The sequence below is a fragment of the Lutzomyia longipalpis genome, chromosome 3 (assembly GCF_024334085.1).
Source record: "Lutzomyia longipalpis isolate SR_M1_2022 chromosome 3, ASM2433408v1".
Taxonomy (NCBI): Eukaryota; Metazoa; Arthropoda; class Insecta; order Diptera; family Psychodidae; genus Lutzomyia; species Lutzomyia longipalpis.
In genome coordinates, this window is record NC_074709.1 from 15,146,370 (window position 1) to 15,163,442 (window position 17,073).

Consider the following 17,073-nt stretch of genomic DNA (forward strand, 5'->3'; position numbering starts at 1 on the left):
AAACACAAGAAGCTTGAACATGAATAATCTCCTTTCTGTCTAAAAAAAAATTGTATGTAACATTAAGATGAATGTGCCCTTGTAGGACCGCATGAGCCTCTCAGAAGGGAATATTGCGGACAATCAAACCATCTTCACAACTGATAAGAATCCAACAAAGACAACTGTTGAGATTCGCAATAACGACATTGAGCTCCGGAACTATGAGCCCATCATGATGAAGCCGGATCGCGTGAGTCTCCCGGCAATTTGCAACGATGAGCGGAATTCAATCTACGGTGGATCAGTGGCATCGTACCGCCTTAGCCTCGATACACCACACAAATTCCACACAAGCAACAGTTTAGGTGAGTCGCTCATTTTTACTTTCATCAACCCTTAAATGTTGTTGTGCAGCAGAAATTGGCAATTTCTGCGAAAATTGATTCTCAACCACAGCTCGCGATTGCAATCAAATACCTTCTTAATGTAGAAAAAAAAACAGGAAATGAGATGCGCGCACAAGAAAAAAGAATCAACCGTGGAAAAAAATATTTACATTATACCGAGTATGAGGAGAAGGTTGATTAAAATTGCATGGCAGCATCGTAAATTTCCCCATCTTGCAATTTAATAGATGAGCAGAATGAATTTTCTTCCAAATGATCATTTTCTCTTTGCATTTCACTCCATCCGCAGCTAATCTCCCGAGAACCGTCTCCATGTCTTACTGTGGATCCGAAATGGGAGAATCAGAGATTTATTCGCCCTACAGCTTCTGCGGCGGCAGCGAGGCGGGAGGCGACGTAGCCATGGGAGATCCCCAAGATGGATGGCCGGGTCAAATGGTGAGTTCACGCATCTTATTCTATCTCTCAGGAATGGTAAAGAAAAGATTCTCGGTGGAGATGCATTGAGCTCTTGATACGCGTATTGCAATCATTCATGGCAACCACAAAATAAGGATGGACGACGTAAGAATTGTGGTTCCCGTGGTCAGAATAAGATCGTTTCTTGTGCCGCAAGAAATATATGGGATGGTGATGTTCAGAATGAATAATTCGTTCGAAAATTAATGCTTTTTATAATACTTTTTTTTGGCATTTACCTAGATGATTTCTTTTACAAATTTTAAATGACATTATTATTATTATACATTATTTATAAGAAACTAGTAACAAATTTTCTGAAAAACATTAGAACGTTCTAATAGTAATCTTCCCAATCTTCCACATTTACTTGGCCTAACATGGCCTGGCTGTTATAAATGTTTTCAAGAAAAAGTCAAGCCTTTATACATATTTTTACTTTTAACATATACTTCGGCTGCGCAACACTTATTGGACTGATTAGTAGTAGAGTGGTAATTCTATTTCTACCATTTATTTTTATTTATTATTTATTATTTATTTATTCCATCTTCGCATTATTGTTGCGGCTGCCGCCGACTTACCAGTTACCACTACCGATCTCAACGGGAAAACGGCAGAAAACCCGTATCATAGATCGTATATGTCATGAAAAATTTATTAATCTAAATTATTATAATGAGATTGAATAATAATAATAATTTATTAAGTTCTTATACAGACTAGTGTATCGTACTAATGAAATTAGAGATAATTAGAATCTTTTTTAATAGTTCTTTCTATTAAATTGTTTTGAATCCTTGAGACGACAAATGCGACGTTTTTCGTCTGTTATAGTTTGCTTTTGAAAATATCCAAGTTTCGGTTTTTTTAATTTTTTTTATTATTGAGCCAAAATCAATGTAAAATTGTCTTAAATTTTTAGCCGTGTTTCTTTCAGACACAGTATTTTTGATGCCTCCGAAGCTAGAGCAAAACGACAATTTTAAAAATATCAGAGTTTAATAAAACTCTCAAAAGACTGCATATATTGAGAGGAGGATAAATGCTTCATCTTCGGTAGAGCTAAATAAAATACCTACAAAATATCTTAGAAAAGATCTCGCCTCTAAAATTGCTTTTAAAACCTAGAATTATCTTTATGTTGATATTTGTAAATCAATTTGAGCACTTCTGACACGATAATTTTAAGAGTATTGCTAAGAGATTTTCGTGATGTGCCCGCGTATCTAAATTGCGATGAATAGTCATGATTAGTTTTCTAAACGATTTCTCTGATTTCTCTAAATTTTAAAATCTTTTCTCTTGTCTTTTTGTTGTTGTTTAATTCCCAACAGAACGCCAAAACGCGACAGATGAAGACAACGAACCGGCTGAGGATGCGTAAAGGTCGGAGTGTGGTACATAAGAATCTTGAAGATAACTATGGAGCTGTCATTGTTGCAAATCACGAAGCTCTGGCACAAGTCCTCGATCAGGTAAGTCTGCATCTCCTTTGGGGCGCGGGTGAAGGTGCTTAAATGAAAGATAAAGAAGTCGAGAAAAAATTTGCCAAGTACATAGAAATGTGAGAAAGTAAAATTGCAATTGAATTGAAATTGCCACGACGCTTTTCCACACGGCGGATGCGAGGAGTAAATACAAAAAACGCGCGCCGCCAGAAGCCATGGGAGGTGCTCATGTGTGGCGTTTGTATATGAAAATGAAAATCGACAGATTCTCTCTTTGCAATATTGTTTGCAATCCATTTAATTGGTGGGTTCTTGTTTTTTTGCCACCTTCGCTTCTTTATAGATGAAAATTGTCTTGGAGAAATTTCTCATGGTTTTTCTCCATACTCCATCTCACTTTTTTCCAACGCATCTGGGGCAATTGGGTGTGGGAAGAAATTCTTTTTGCGATTGTTAATGGTGCAAAAATGGGTTTAAATTCTACACGCCGAAGAAATGGCTCGCACTGTGAAGATGCTCACGATTTATGCGGGGAGATCAGTGATGATTGATGGGTGGGGGAGAGAGATATCAATAGCCACAGCATAACACTTTATGGGCAAGTCAAGGTCTTTTGTGGTTTGTGCCTCAAGTTCACCACCATGCTGAAGATGCCCAACCCAACAGCCATCGATAAAGCCAATGACCAAATCGTGAGACCAAACATCATCATCGTCAAACTGGTAATTTTCAAGTAAAAGTCCAATCATTCTTCATCACCTCCTTCTCCTCTATTGCCGCACTTTTTTTCCCGCGCGCACGCTCGCACGGAATGTTGCTTAATTAGAGACAACACCAAACCACACTGAATTCATCAAATTTCCACCATTTTTTCCTCCACCTTCTTCCTTCACCATCAAATGGCAGACGAATAAAATTGGTGCGATTTTGTAATTTAATTCATGATGATGAAAAAAAAATAGCAAAAAAGAGAAAAAATGCATTAAAACTTTCACTAGAGCGAAATATCATCGGCTTTATGAATATTATGCTACAACGCGGAGTTTATTGCCTTTTCCTTGCGCGCACACACAGTGTTCTGGCCAAATGCATTAATAACATATTACATTATGAGTGTTTATACTTTTTTTATGCTCTGCCTAAGACACAGAAAACATGGAAATTTTGCACTTCTTCCACCCCCACCCCGTAGTGAAAATTTTCCGCACACTAAACAGTTTTTTTTTTAGTGAATGCGCATCGAAGATTTCTCCTCTTTCCTTGACAACATCTATAGTGATTTGTGTGAATTTATCTTATTCACATTCTCCCACATTTAAAAACGGGTAGTTCAGGATTTCTTTTATTGCTGCATCTTCATGAATTTCTAAACATGGAAATACTGGAAAAGATTGAAACACTCAAAGGAGGTCTTTGGCGCTTCAAATAAAATTGTGTTCATACAAAAATTTAACTCTTTTATGACGTTTTTTTATCTTCTATTTCTTTAATTTTATCTGATAATTGTTATTGTATTTTTTTACAACTTCTGTGTACATTATATGCAAAAATTTTTCCAACAGAAGAAAATGAGTATGTACAGTACATGTTAATATGGCAACTAGAGAAAATATTGTGGGGCTAACGTTTGAACAATATCTTTATAATTGATTGAGTAGAATTAAGTCAATATTTGAGCAATAATTCGGCAAGTGTGTGGCAATTCTACAATAACGATTGATTTCTGAAGTTTACATACTAATGAGATTTACATTTAATTCAATATTATCGTCAATGACAATAATTTAAATAAATTGATAATGAATTTCAACTTTGCAACATTCACAAATTAAAGAAAAAAATTAAGTCGATTTTTTTGTGATGTGAGCAACCCAAAGATCGTTACCGCAGACTATATATTTCTGTTCTGATTTAATCAAACATTTAGCTTTTAAAATAAAATTATTCTCGTGATTGCATCTAATAGTCATTGCTTAGTCAAACCAGCCGTCTAAAAGAAATCCATTCAAAGGTGCAAGAAGCAAGTTATTTTTTTCTTAAATTATGGCCATTATCTTTCCTCACCTGTCCCTCCCCTCTGGTTTAGTAATATTCTTTTAATTTATCCGCGTAACATTTTAATGAGGTGAAGAGAGGGAAACATGTGTGGAAGGGCAAGAACTTGCATTGAATGAATATTTTTTTCCAAATATGTTTCTTTGGAAAATTCTTTTACATTTTCTTTGTTATCACGTGGTGGAGGTGGAGTTAGTATAAGAGGAGATTGTGGTTTTAGATTGTATAAATTGACTTGATATGATGCGATCGTTGTGACGACGTGCAAGAAGAAGTCAAATGCTGTGGGAATTTTCTCAAGCGAATCAATTAAAATAATTACACGGTAATTTGCGGGAGGGGAATTGAGGTAGAAGAAAAAATAAGAACTTTGTAATCCAAGGGGCAGGGAGCGACCTGGATCGCGTGATGGTCATTCTTGGAGTTGTGGGATTTTTGCGTAATTCTATGTGGGGAGAAAGTAGATCAGAGGGTTGGTACTATGGGTGGTGTCTAATTCACCTACATTTTTTCTCCTTCGCAGTTGCAACAATCACCTCCAGTTCCCATGATACTGCGACCCCTGGCAAACTCCATGAATCTCCGCTTCGAGGAGTTCAGTATAGTCGAGGGTGGACGTGCTGTGGTGATTGGACGAAGGGCCTTCCATGCTGCCATGTGGATCCCTAGTCAGACACCCGTGACCCTTGCAGTTACTGCGGATTGCAATCAAATGTCTGGTGTTGCTGGGGAGTTGAAGCAACTCTCAGGAGCTGCCAGTGGAGCCCTCAATCCCATCACTGAGTTCTGTGACCTCGTGCCCAGTAATTTTTTGCCACTAATGCCCAGCATTCAAATCAGATTAGTGCAAGGTGAGATTTCTACTAAAATAACTGAAATTTCTACATTTTTATCGGAAATTTTTTTTCGTTAGCATCCATTTCTGTTCTCCCGCGAATGCTCGTGGACACACTCATGTCCCTGGGATCAATTCTAAAGTCCAAAGTTGAAAATCAAAAGACTTCGCGCTCATTTGGTGGTTCAATACCTAATCTCACGGCCACGAAGGATTCCACGCAGACTCATGTGCGTGGCTCCGTTCAGAATCTTTCGGTTCTCAATGAAGATGAAACGGAGGAAAATGAGTTGGATTCCATTGTTAGTGCTCTCACACCGAATCCAACAGGACTGGGGAATACAACTGATGAGATTCTTTGTCGCGAAGTTGGTTTTGTGATGCTGCAGCTGATTAATGGACTGAAGAATTTGCAAGCGAAGGGAATTGAGGAGATGCCACTGGGACTATCCAATGTTATTCTCTGCAAAGAGGTGGACAACAAGGAAGCCCAGGCTAGGCTCTGTGTCCTCCATAGGTGAGCTGATGGTGGTGTTGATTGCTGCCAAAGAGACATTTATGTATTTTAATTGTATTGCAGCCTCTCTTCCGACATTTCCCGGGACGAGGATGAACCCATGGGAACCCTGTGCCAATGTGCCAAAGTGGCCCTCACCCAGATGCTTCCTGCCACCAAGTTGACGCCAATTCTCAGCGACATTCTTGGGCAGGAGCGCTCAGAATCACTTTCAAAGACAAAATCCATTTTGGAATTTGCTCTCTGGGGCCCATCCGATGTCATCCTCACAGGGACAATACGTGAACGGGAGCAGACGCTACAACGATGGTTGGACCTCGAACGCGCCACTGTCCTCCATGGGTTGGTGAGGACACGCGTTGAGCTCACGGTGTACGATGAATGTCACCTCATGTTCCTTGTGCGATCCACAGCAAAGGTCATGAGTGAGGCTGCTGCCCTTCTGCACAATTACTCCAAATCCGACGGGAGATAGGGAAATGCGCAAGTTTTTTTTTATTAAATCAAAATAAATGTAAACATATTTTGTAGTTAAGCGTCTTATATATTCCATAGTAGCTGTCTAAAAAGGCAAAATGAAGCATTAAAAGAAAAACTATTATAACGTCCATTCTTAAAATTATTTAATGGTGATTTTTCTTCTCTACAACCCAACTCCCGTTTTTATTAATTAATTATATACATATATTTTTGTACTACATGAACAAACATTTATCCAAAAAAAACTCTATGACTTATAAAAAATAATATAAAGATATTTTATAGAGAAATAAAAGTTTTAGAAAAAATGTGCAGATCGTTTGTTTTTAGTTTTACAACAGAGATATGACTGGAGTTTCAAAGAGTTTTGAGATACATTTTGGTAAGTATATAATTTTATAGCTGCATTACTTATATTAAGGTATTCTAATACATATTGAGAATTTTGTAAAGTTTTTGAACCTATGAGTTAACCCATCACAGAACACGCTGATTGATAATTGAAATATGTATTTTCAAAAGAAAAATAATTGAAAAAAAAGTTTAAACAAAAAAAAAAGGTTTTTCTAGTTTCTTTAGCCAATTATGTATGGTATATACTATATTTGTATAAAATAAACATCTTAGAGGTTTTATGTTAGGTAATTAAAGTCTGATGAAATAAAATTTTTGTTATAACAAATATCAAAAGAAAAAACCTGCAACAAAGAATACAATTAATATTGTATTCTTCAAATTATCAAAAATTCTTCGTCAAAGATTAAATTTCCCTAAATATTTACAAATCATATCATAAAAAATGTGTCAATGAATGGGTTAAAAATCGAATAAAAATTATCACTCAATATCTTATTAATTTAAATTAAAATAAATGACTTATTGCTTTAAAAAAAATACAGCAATATTGAGTAACTTTATACTTTTAAGTTATACCCCATTTACGATTAAAAGACTTAAATCTCGACTAAACCCGAATTATATTAAAGAACTTTTTGAGGAACATTTTCACTTTTACATGAATATAAATTTCATTTTCTTTTGTAAAAGTCAAGTCTTAACCAATATTCTTAAAAATTTCGCTACTCTTTATCTATCCAGAGTCATTCGACTTTATTAATGAAACCATTTTATGCGTTTTTTACACTAAATTACAGTAAATTAGGGTTAAACTTCTTTCTTTGAGTTTTGACTCCTTCTTTGATTCTTTTTTATTTTAATATTTTTTTTTTTTGAGAAAAAAAAACAAATTTAAACCCCTGAAGGATTCAACACTTATTCAGGATTTAAGTCTTTTATCTGTAAGGTATATAATGTAATTTATTATTGTCGTATCTTTTTTTTTCACAAGTATATTGACCTTTTAGAAGGCCACCATATTCAGCTACTCTAAGCCGCTATAGCCCGTATTTTCCCTCCCTAATTGCTAAAGAACGAATATTTTTTTCCTCTTAAGAGGTACGTCAAAATGTTGTGAATGTTGCCTTTTTGTGACTAGTACGAATACATTATTTAGAGTCCTTTGTTAAAATACACCACTGTGGGTGGTTTTCCTTTGGTGTTTGTTTTAATATCCTTGTACAAATCCTCCTCATATCGTTCAATTATACTCACATTCAGTGAACTGTAGGTTGATTTTTTAAAGGAAAAAAAATTAGAAGCGTTTTTTTTTAAAGGAAAATTTAGAAACAACTCACCATTTTTGTGGGAAGAGCGCACACGCCGTGGGAACCATAAAGGACAAAAAGCACCCAACGGCGACTGTCTGGAAGGGCGCATGAAGGATGTGCATCCGACGGAACCAAGCAATTTTCTCCAATTGCTCCATAATCACCGGAAGGATTAGCATTCCTGGAGCTGCCATTGTAATTCTCGAGATGACAACCTGAGAGATTCCTTTGGCAGCCGCAATGCGACTCCTTCCCACGATATTTCCATCCTCATCACTTACCTTTTATCCAAAAGAACAAAAAATAAGTCAATCATAACGCGTCCAGTTATAAGAGTTGGTGTCCCACAACGTGTAAAAGTTAGTTTATGCGTTATAATACGATTTGTGATCAGAATTAGTAGGCAAAGTTGATTTTTTTTGTGAAATTCAGTAATTTGATGCATAAAAATGGTCATATCTCAAGTTCTATAAGACCTACAGAAATTTCTAGACTAGTTATGGAAAGGTCTTAAAATAATCTAGAATATGGGATTAATTTTGATACTTTTCAAGGTCACCTCTAGAACACAAAATGGCGGCTTTTTGTTTTACAAAAACAGTTTTTGGCATTTTTCGTCCTCAAGAAATGCTTCTAAAGGTTTCTGATGTTCTAGAAAGTTGTAGGGTATTGAAAAAGCTTTAATTTGATACCAAGTTGAGCGAAATCGAACAAGCTGTTCAAGAGATATGGTTCTTAGAACTTTTAAAATTCAAGAATTTTTCAAATGGCTATATCTTCTAAACGGCGACATAGATTTTCTTCATTTTCGGACTGGTGAAAGATATTGAGTCAGGCTACAACATATCAAAATTTAAAAGAAATCGATAATGGGGATTCGGAGATATTGCCCCTTAAAGTTTGGCAATTTTTGTTTTTGATTTTAGCGCCTCTTGCGGATATTTTTGGAACTTGGAATGTTCTAGACAGTTGTAGGGCTTTTTGAAACCTTTCATTTGATACCAAGATGGTCAAAATCGGTCAAGCCGTTCTTGAGATATATCGAAAAAACACTTTTTGCTTTAGGCCGCCATATTTGCTAAACCGCTTGACCGATTTTCAAGTATGAATTGTTGATGAAAAAGTCTCACTGAGCTCTACAACATACTAAAATTTCAGACCTCTAGCTATAAGGGAAGTGGTTGACGGTATTTCAAAATGGCGGACGGCGGCCATCTTGGATTTTGAAAATGCAAAAAAATGAAATTTTACACCCACATTTCTATAGAAAACTTCAAACCCGAAGTCTCTATCTGTTACCGTTCTCGAGCTATAAGGCAAAGTTTAGGCGACCGGCCGGCAGGCCGGCAGGCCGGCCGGCAGGCCGGCCGGATCAAAAATTTTCCACCACCATTTTCGTAATGTGGGATGTCTAAAACGTGCTCATACCAAGTTTGAGCCCGATCTGAGGTGGTCGGTTTTTCCGACGATTACAATACTTGGTGTTGGCCACGAAGTGGAACACCAACTAATAATAAAAGATCCCATATTCCCTAATAATCAGACTGTTCAAGTTTTCATCTGTACCTCAATTCCCTGGATGAGCTCATTTTGCCTCATTAGGGGTATATTGACGCAATTTGCAGCCGCAACGGCGGCAAAAGGAACGTAGCGCTGAATGAAGGGTCCTGCCCGCTTCTGCCACATACTCTTACATCCGATGGCCGTGACGAGAGCACTCGTAGTTGCTGTCGCATAGGCCATAAGCATCTGATTGACTGTCATTGGGGAATTTGCATTCCTATTTGTATAATTCACCAGGGCATTGAACGATTGGTTGGCCCACTGCCAGAAGACAACAGCTGATGTTGTGCTGCAAATGATCATTAAAACGTATTACAGCATACCATTAATACATTGTTTTGCAAGATTAATTAATTACTTATCATAAAAATTATTTTTTAAGAAAATAAATTTCAGGGTAATTGTTCAACTTAAATTTTTAAAAAAATAATTAAAATATTATACTTCTCTTGGATAATATTTTTGTCTTAAAAAATTTTTATCTTGTGTGTATTTGTCCAAGAGTAACATGCTTATATATCAAGAAAACTACATATATAAATTGCTTTCTAATAATTTTTTAAAGAAAATTAGATATTTTTAAAAATCATAGGACAAAAAAAAAAAACGTTTTGTAACCCACCGATAAAATTGTAGCATAGCCCCGGTGAGCAACATACCCCCGGGCACTTGGAAACTCATCCGCCCAAAAACATTCTGCAGTTCCCCTGAGTCTGGATGGAATGCACTCTCATAGAGTTTCCTAGCATAGATCACCTCCTCCCTCGTGGTACCCTTTGGCTCATTTCCAGACCTACAAATCAGGAAAATAGAGGCACTCATCAGTGTGGCTAAGCCACCACAGAAGTTTCCACACAACAGCCTGGGAAGTTTTCTTTTAGAGCTTATTTTTACATATATAATTGCCTTCCTGGCACATTTAAATTTAGCTCGCTTATCTGAAATTTTGTATGTGGCATTCACGGGTAAAATCCGGGTAAAATCTCACTGAATCGTAACGTTTTTGGGAACAATTCGATGAGCATTGAAATTGAATTTTCCAACCGAAATCTTAAGTATATTATACCTGTAAGCCTCAATCAATGCCTTGGCCTTGTTGAGCTCTGTTGTGGACGTTAGACATGTCCGTGAGTCTGTGATCCATGCAAAGTGCTTAAATCGCCCCAAGAATGTACTTTGGTCCCATAGTGGCTTATCGAGATCAACACGATTATCTGGAAAAGTATTACATAATTCCCATTAATCGATGCATTATTCTCTATGCCAGACAATCGCCTTTGGGAGGGAAAAAATGCTCACAAGGGGTGAAAAATTGCGGAATACCCGAGAGGAAGGGAAAGGCGTGCTAAATGATTTTTTTCCTAAGAGGATAATATTATTTGGACTCACCTGAGTCTTTTGTGAAAATCTTATTCATTTCGCACAAACCGTTACTGGGAATTTTTGGTGAGATATTGCAGATGAAAAATTTGTTTTCCGGGAGTTGCACCACCAATGCCTCCTCTGAATTTAAAGCTATAATCTTTCATGAAATTCACATGTGGGTGAAATATTGGAAATAATGATATAAAGGATAAATAGAACGGAAACAGTTGCAAGGCTTTCACAATGGCAAAAAATCTATCGAAAAATCGATATATGCCTTAGAAAAGGTGCTTTAACATTTTGATTGCATGAGATACACAGAGCGGTGCTCTACAGAAAGTTTCAATCGAATCCGACAAACTATAATAATAACAATTTGACTATGAATAATATGTACTAGTCTATAATTCTATTTGTAAGGATTATAAGTAACATGAGCGATTAACTACTACTACTGCTAAAAAAGGCTATCTTGCCTTAGTATTTATTTTAGACATGTGTTGTTATATTAAGACTACCGAAGATCTTATTTCTGTGGCCTGTGTACTTTCTGCACACGTTTAAAAGGTTTATGACGTCCAGGGCGTCGTGATAGATATCACATTGGAGAGGATCTTCTCCTATCACCTTTTTGAAGCAATGTGAATGAATGAATGAAAATTTATTGTAAACTGGCCAATTGGCCTAATATACATAAACTGTGGTAGGTACATAATATATAACTTTTAATTTCAAATCTCCTTCAAATCTCTACTACGAATAAAGCACCTATCTCTTTATTATTTTCTCTTACAAAAACTTTTACATTCTTTTATCTATCTCAGCTTGGAGTTTAAGGGCTTCCATTCACCTTTTCCTCGATGAAGAAGCAGACCAAATAATTAGTCGAAAAACATCTTCAAATCGCGTCTTTTTCTAGAGTTTTTTGTAGTTCTTGGTTTTTCTGTGGTTCTTGATTTTTTGGGTTTTTTTTTTTTCTCTTTCACCTTCTCACTAAAATATTATCTCTTATGTCTCTCTTTATCTCTTATCATTTATATTTCTCTTATTTTATCATCACTCGTTTCTCTATTTCTTTGTAATGTGTCGAAACTGAAGAGGGCACTTCGATCTCCGGAACTTAGAATCCGCAGCGCAGCAATGGACCCCCATGTGGAGCCGGATTTCACGTCCAATTCATATTTATAAATTTTGAAGCAATGTGTGAGGCGTAGGTTTCTATCCTCAGTATCCTAATGGTACTTTACTCCCCTCTTGATAATTAAGGTGAAGGTTCGTGTCCCTCAGTGAAGTATCCCGAGAACGTCCTATTCCTTGAATATTGTCCGTGATTCACTGTTGGTGGATACGGGAAGTGTAATCAAGTATTTTTGTAAGCAATCCACTAAAATAAATTTCAACGAAATCCTGGGATTATTTATTTGCCGCTTCATTTGCTTCCCGATCGACTGGACCAATGAAAATTCTTTTCCTTTTTTAATAAAATTACTATTTTTCAATATTTAGAAGACTGATCGCACGCTCATATTCTGTCATTCGAAAGGGCATTAGATGTAGAATTTAATGGTACAAAGGGTTTTAAGATTGATACTATAGTTTAAAAAGCGCAGACCAAAATTCATTTCATACTACAGAATTCCATACAAAAACTGAGTCGTGTACATGGCCTGGACTGGACGAAAGTTTTATAAACCGTATCTATAGTGCTAGTTTCACGATCGATTCCAAGATCTATAGTGCTACTATAGATCTTTGTATCTCTTGCATATAAATAAACTATTCATTCATTAATTTATAGCATTTATTGAATAATCACTGAATTCCATTTTATTCCATCAGTTGGTTAAGTAGGTAAAATTTCATGCAATATTTCCTCGTAATGTTGTCTTCTCCATACCCTCATCTTATTTCACACGCCGCGCAGAGCCTTGAATTTCAACTGTAAGCCATCAGAGGCGCTCTCTCTTTGACATTTTAGTTCCTTTACTTACATTCACCATATATTGTAGTTTAGCTGCCACGGCGCCGATTTGTTTATATTTAGGGGGAGGGAAGAGTGTATATTGTTTGCAAAAAATAATGATGATAGAAGGTGCATACACAGATGATGCACGCAAAAATTGGCGTACCATATCATAGTGCTTCGTGTGGAAGTGCTTCTTATCAAAATCAACGATAAGAACGCGTTATTCTCTTTGCTCCACGTCAATCAGTTTTGGGACACTGCCCACGCAAATATGTTCTCCAAGACGATTTTTATACTTCTTCTCTACCTCATTCACACCCTTAACTATGGCTTTTGCGAAAGAATCCTTGCCATCTTTCCAGTACCGAGTAAAACAAACTCAATCATCGGTGAGACACTTGTCAGGGAATTGATAAGTCATGGGCATCAGGTAATTCTTTCTTTGATCAAAAGTCTCCTTAATTACTTTTCCCATATTTGATGATGCTTCATTCTCCAGATCACTTATGTAACTCCTTATCATATGCGAGAAGGCTCAGAAGCAGTCCAGGAGATCTTCATTGATGGTACAGTGGCGTTCGCACGGAATGAGGAATATCTGAAGGAGTTACATCAGCCCCATTCAGTCCTCGAAACTATCACACAATCAATCTTTGGGTCTGCTGAACTTGTAAACTTCACTCTCAGCCATAAGGAAGTACAGAAGCTGTTGCGATCTGATGCTTCATATGACCTTCTTATTGTGGATTCCTTCATGATGGACGCCCTTCTTGGTTTTGCAAATCACTACAAAGTGCCTTCTGTGGTTGTGTGCACAACTGCATCCAATAAATGGACAGATGAGTTGGTAGGCAATCCTTACAATCCTGCCTATAGCCCCAATCTATTTCTGGGGTCCTCTAACAAAATGACATTTACCGAGCGAATCGTCAATGCGCTGCTATCTCTCTTCGTTGAGATTAGTTACCAGTGAGTATGATTGATGGTCCATTTATTTCGTTACTCGTTCAATATTCGTGTGGTTAGATAATCGTTTTTTTTTCTCCAAAAAAATCAACATTACTAGAAAATTCTAGTTAACCGGTAAATCATTGTGTGTAGTTGATTTGGAATCATATCATTACGATTCAATCTGTTGCTTAGTCTGCATATTACTAAAGTTTGATTGGTTGGATATTGATCTCAAACATAAGAACTTAATTCATTGATTTCGAATTAGTAGATCAGGATTTTTTGGCTAGATAATATTTTAAAAAAATCGATTATAAAAAAAAATGAATACGCTTGTTGTTTATAACATACCACCAAGATGTTTCGTAGCATGTGGCAACATTTTAGTATCACCATCTGTTTCCACTGTAGCTTATCGTTATCCAAATTGACGACATGAAACAAAGTTCAACTGAGTTTAATCTTTCTTTTAAAAAAATATTTCATAGATATTTGTACTTACCGGCTCAGGAAGCTCTCTATCAGCGCTTTTTTGCTCCTCTACAGCCAAAAGATGTTAAACTTCCCTCTCTTGAAGACCTCATCCACAATGTAAGCTCGGTTTTTGTCAATTCCCATCCTGGTTTCCACTATCCACGTGCCTTGATGCCAAATATTGTGGAAATCGGCGGGATCCACATTCGAGAACCAAAGAAGCTTCCTGCTGATGTTGATAGACTGTACACATTGGCAACGGGAGGTGTTATTGTTTTGACGCTTGGCAGCACAACACGGAGTAAGGATATGCAAAAGGAGAAACGTGATGCCTTCAATCGAGTTTTTAAGGAGATGCCAGATGTGGGGATATTTTGGAAATGGGAAGATGCTCAGATGCCTGGACAGGTGGATAATGTGATAATAGGACCGTGGTTGCCACAGTTCGATCTACTAATGTTTGGGAACAATACTAAATTGCTCATCACCGACGGGGGTATTTCAAGTATTTACGAAGCGATTTTTTCTGGAACGCCAGTCCTGGGAATTCCCATGCATGGGGACCAACATTTTAACATGCGCTTAGCAGAGGAAGCGGGATTTGGACGTACTCTCAGGTAACTACATCTTATGAACAATTCTTTATAATGCACAAGAAAATATTATCAGAAGTGATTGTAAACGTAGTTAATATGCATTTTCTGGTCATCTAATGCTGAAGAGTCTCAAAGGTGATGAGCTCGCTAACTAAAGTGGCCAATCCGTTTAACGGCCTACAAAGACCTTTCTCTAATCTCTAACTTTCGCTTCGTAAGTTTTTATTTTATTTTAAGGCTTTACGACCCCAACCTTTTCAAACCACAAGGCTTTACTTTATCCTTTACTAACTTGATAACCTGAAAAATAGAGTAAACACAGAAAATAGACAGGTGACAGAGAACACATTATGTGTTTGACTTCCATAGTAATTCTCAATTATACAATAAATTAAATCGGTTCTAAAATATTAGAAATTTTACATTTCATGCAGATAGATTAAAGGATTTTAGCTAAATGTATCTAAAATGAGAAAAACTCACTCTTTTTTTATGTGTTTGACAGTTATAGCGATCCAAACCACTTTATTTTCCCCCATATCGCACTATTCTCTACTCGCTATTCTCACCACCACGCTAAAGTAAGGAAGGTACGAGTCTCTACAACAAACACCTAACTTATTATTTAAAAAGAGCAATCGATTATTGCCTAGACTTCCTATTTCCTAAATTAAATACAATAAAACATATGGAAGTATAAAAAGCATGTATAGCATTTAGATTAGTTTAACAAGTGGTATTACAGAACTTATTATAAAATTCAATCAGTGAGGTCAAGAAATCACTTCGATGAAAGATTAAGAGACACTTAGGGAAACTCTTGGCACTCAATAGCAAAAATGTTGGCCAAGTGGCATTATAAGCTTTTTCAGCTAAACAATTTTTATCTTATAAATCTACGTTATTTATTATTTTCCAATTTTGTGGAATCTGCCCTAGTTATCACCTACAAGGCTCCAATTAATTATTTTAACATTTTTAATCATACGGATTTTCATCTTCGCTATAGATACGATACCCTGACGGAGGATATAATTCGTGAAGCTGTTGTTGACATGCTTAAGAACGAAACGTATCGCAGGAATGCCGAGCGGGTATCACGGCAAATGCAGGATAACCCCTTGTCCGTGAAAGAGAAGGCCATGCATTCCATCGAGATGATCCTAAGGACTGGTGGCGCCCGCCATTTGCGCTCTCCATCCCTTGATTTGTCCATTTGGCAACTCTACTTGGTCGACGTGACCTTGTGCATTGTCGCAGGATGTGTCCTCATCCTCGCAATCCCCGCAGCAATTATCGGAATTGTTTTGCGACGCAGCAACAGAGCAAGCCAGAGCGCAATTAATGGTGATACAAAACGAACGGAGAAGAGCTCAAGGAGTGACAATAGTAAAAAGGAAAAATAGCTTTGACGGGTTAAGGAACTTTGGTCAGATTCATCAATTATTATATTTTTTCACGTGGTTTATGCATCAGAATTTTGATATAGTGTGTGTGCCATAGACACCCCTATTCTTCATACTTATACGTTAATAATTTTTTACATAATAAATGATCATCCTGTTGTTAAAATGTTTTTTATATTGTAAATATTGTTCTTTCGAAGTTATATTAAGATGATATAACGTAAGCGCATTTTTTACGGAAGATAGTGTGTGAATTCTTCAATCTACCTTCGATAATAAATAAAATCTTGCGCAGATCAAAGTCGTTAGAAATAATCGAGATTATTGATTATCCCGATGCTGATTTTAGTTTAAAGGATTAATTAATTTTTAAAATAAATAAATAAACATTTCTGTAAGAACTTTAGCGCTTTGTCGATCTTTTTACTACTACGCACCTGTAATAAATTAGTATAAAAGCTTTGTCTAGATTAACTTAAAAGGTTTCCCAGACTGATTGTGTTTTGAGAAAAAATTCAATCATCATATTATATCTGCTTGAAAGTAAAGTATTGTGATCAGTAGAAGAACAGAATAATGTCAGACAACACGTTAACATAAAGTGTAAAAAAATTAGTGTAGGTACGCCCGATTTTTTTTATTCTTTCTTCCGAGAATAAATCATCCAATATTAATGGTAAGTATGTTTGCACCAAAAGAAGTATTTTCCTGAGATTAAAAAAAAATTAATCGGAATAATTGAAAAAATCGATCATTATTTGCGATCGATTATCAAAGATAGCTATCTACCTAATTGTAAATAAGATTAGGGAATAAAATAATTTTTTTAGCTGTGATTCTTTTAAATTTATTGTTCTAAGTTTGACTTAAGTGACTTAATTGACTATCATAGAATTTAT

At 36.3% G+C, this 17,073-nt stretch overlaps 3 protein-coding genes and 1 long non-coding RNA gene across 5 annotated transcripts in view; 2 read left to right on the top strand and 2 right to left on the bottom strand.

Annotated features, from left to right (window-relative positions):
* LOC129793317 (uncharacterized) overlaps nt 1-7,415 on the top strand; it is a 25,266-nt gene extending 17,851 nt beyond the window's left edge. For both annotated transcript variants that reach the window (XM_055833175.1, XM_055833176.1), the window contains exons 4-9: nt 86-347; nt 679-827; nt 2,186-2,326; nt 4,878-5,205; nt 5,268-5,706; nt 5,770-7,415. In XM_055833175.1, coding sequence (XP_055689150.1) covers nt 86-347; nt 679-827; nt 2,186-2,326; nt 4,878-5,205; nt 5,268-5,706; nt 5,770-6,181 — 1,731 coding nt within the window. In that variant the 3' untranslated portion in view covers nt 6,182-7,415. The remainder of the gene's footprint in view (nt 1-85; nt 348-678; nt 828-2,185; nt 2,327-4,877; nt 5,206-5,267; nt 5,707-5,769) is intronic.
* LOC129793318 (sideroflexin-2) lies at nt 6,320-10,940 on the bottom strand. Its single transcript, XM_055833177.1, has 6 exons — nt 10,806-10,940; nt 10,483-10,630; nt 10,039-10,209; nt 9,420-9,705; nt 7,881-8,134; nt 6,320-7,807 (listed from the first exon to the last, which is right to left on the bottom strand). Exons 1-6 carry the CDS (start codon nt 10,831-10,833, stop codon nt 7,696-7,698), a joined length of 999 nt encoding a protein of 332 aa, XP_055689152.1. The 5' UTR covers nt 10,834-10,940; the 3' UTR covers nt 6,320-7,695.
* Nucleotides 10,941-12,567: 1,627 nt separating this feature from the next.
* On the bottom strand, nt 12,568-14,214 carry LOC129793322 (uncharacterized). The gene is made up of 2 exons (XR_008750897.1): nt 14,050-14,214; nt 12,568-13,984 (listed from the first exon to the last, which is right to left on the bottom strand). It is a non-coding gene; the product is annotated as an uncharacterized LOC129793322 (long non-coding RNA).
* LOC129793319 (UDP-glycosyltransferase UGT5-like) lies at nt 12,717-16,341 on the top strand. Its single transcript, XM_055833178.1, has 4 exons — nt 12,717-13,177; nt 13,247-13,716; nt 14,187-14,789; nt 15,778-16,341. Exons 1-4 carry the CDS (start codon nt 13,019-13,021, stop codon nt 16,172-16,174), a joined length of 1,629 nt encoding a protein of 542 aa, XP_055689153.1. The 5' UTR covers nt 12,717-13,018; the 3' UTR covers nt 16,175-16,341.
* Nucleotides 16,342-17,073: the final 732 nt, after the last annotated feature.

Excerpts from the sequence above, each read along its gene's own strand:
- LOC129793318 (XM_055833177.1), bottom strand. The coding sequence starts at position 10,833 with ATGAATAAGATTTTCACAAAAGACTCAG. Across the intron at positions 10,210-10,482 it reads GCATTGATTGAGGCTTACAG|GTCTGGAAATGAGCCAAAGG; the intron begins GTATAATATACT and ends CCTGATTTGTAG. Across the intron at positions 9,706-10,038 it reads GCTATGCTACAATTTTATCG|CACAACATCAGCTGTTGTCT; the intron begins GTGGGTTACAAA and ends GATCATTTGCAG.
- LOC129793319 (XM_055833178.1), top strand. The coding sequence starts at position 13,019 with ATGTTCTCCAAGACGATTTTTATACTTCTTCTCTACCTCATTCACACC. Across the intron at positions 13,717-14,186 it reads TTCGTTGAGATTAGTTACCA|ATATTTGTACTTACCGGCTC; the intron begins GTGAGTATGATT and ends AATATTTCATAG. Across the intron at positions 14,790-15,777 it reads GGATTTGGACGTACTCTCAG|ATACGATACCCTGACGGAGG; the intron begins GTAACTACATCT and ends TCTTCGCTATAG.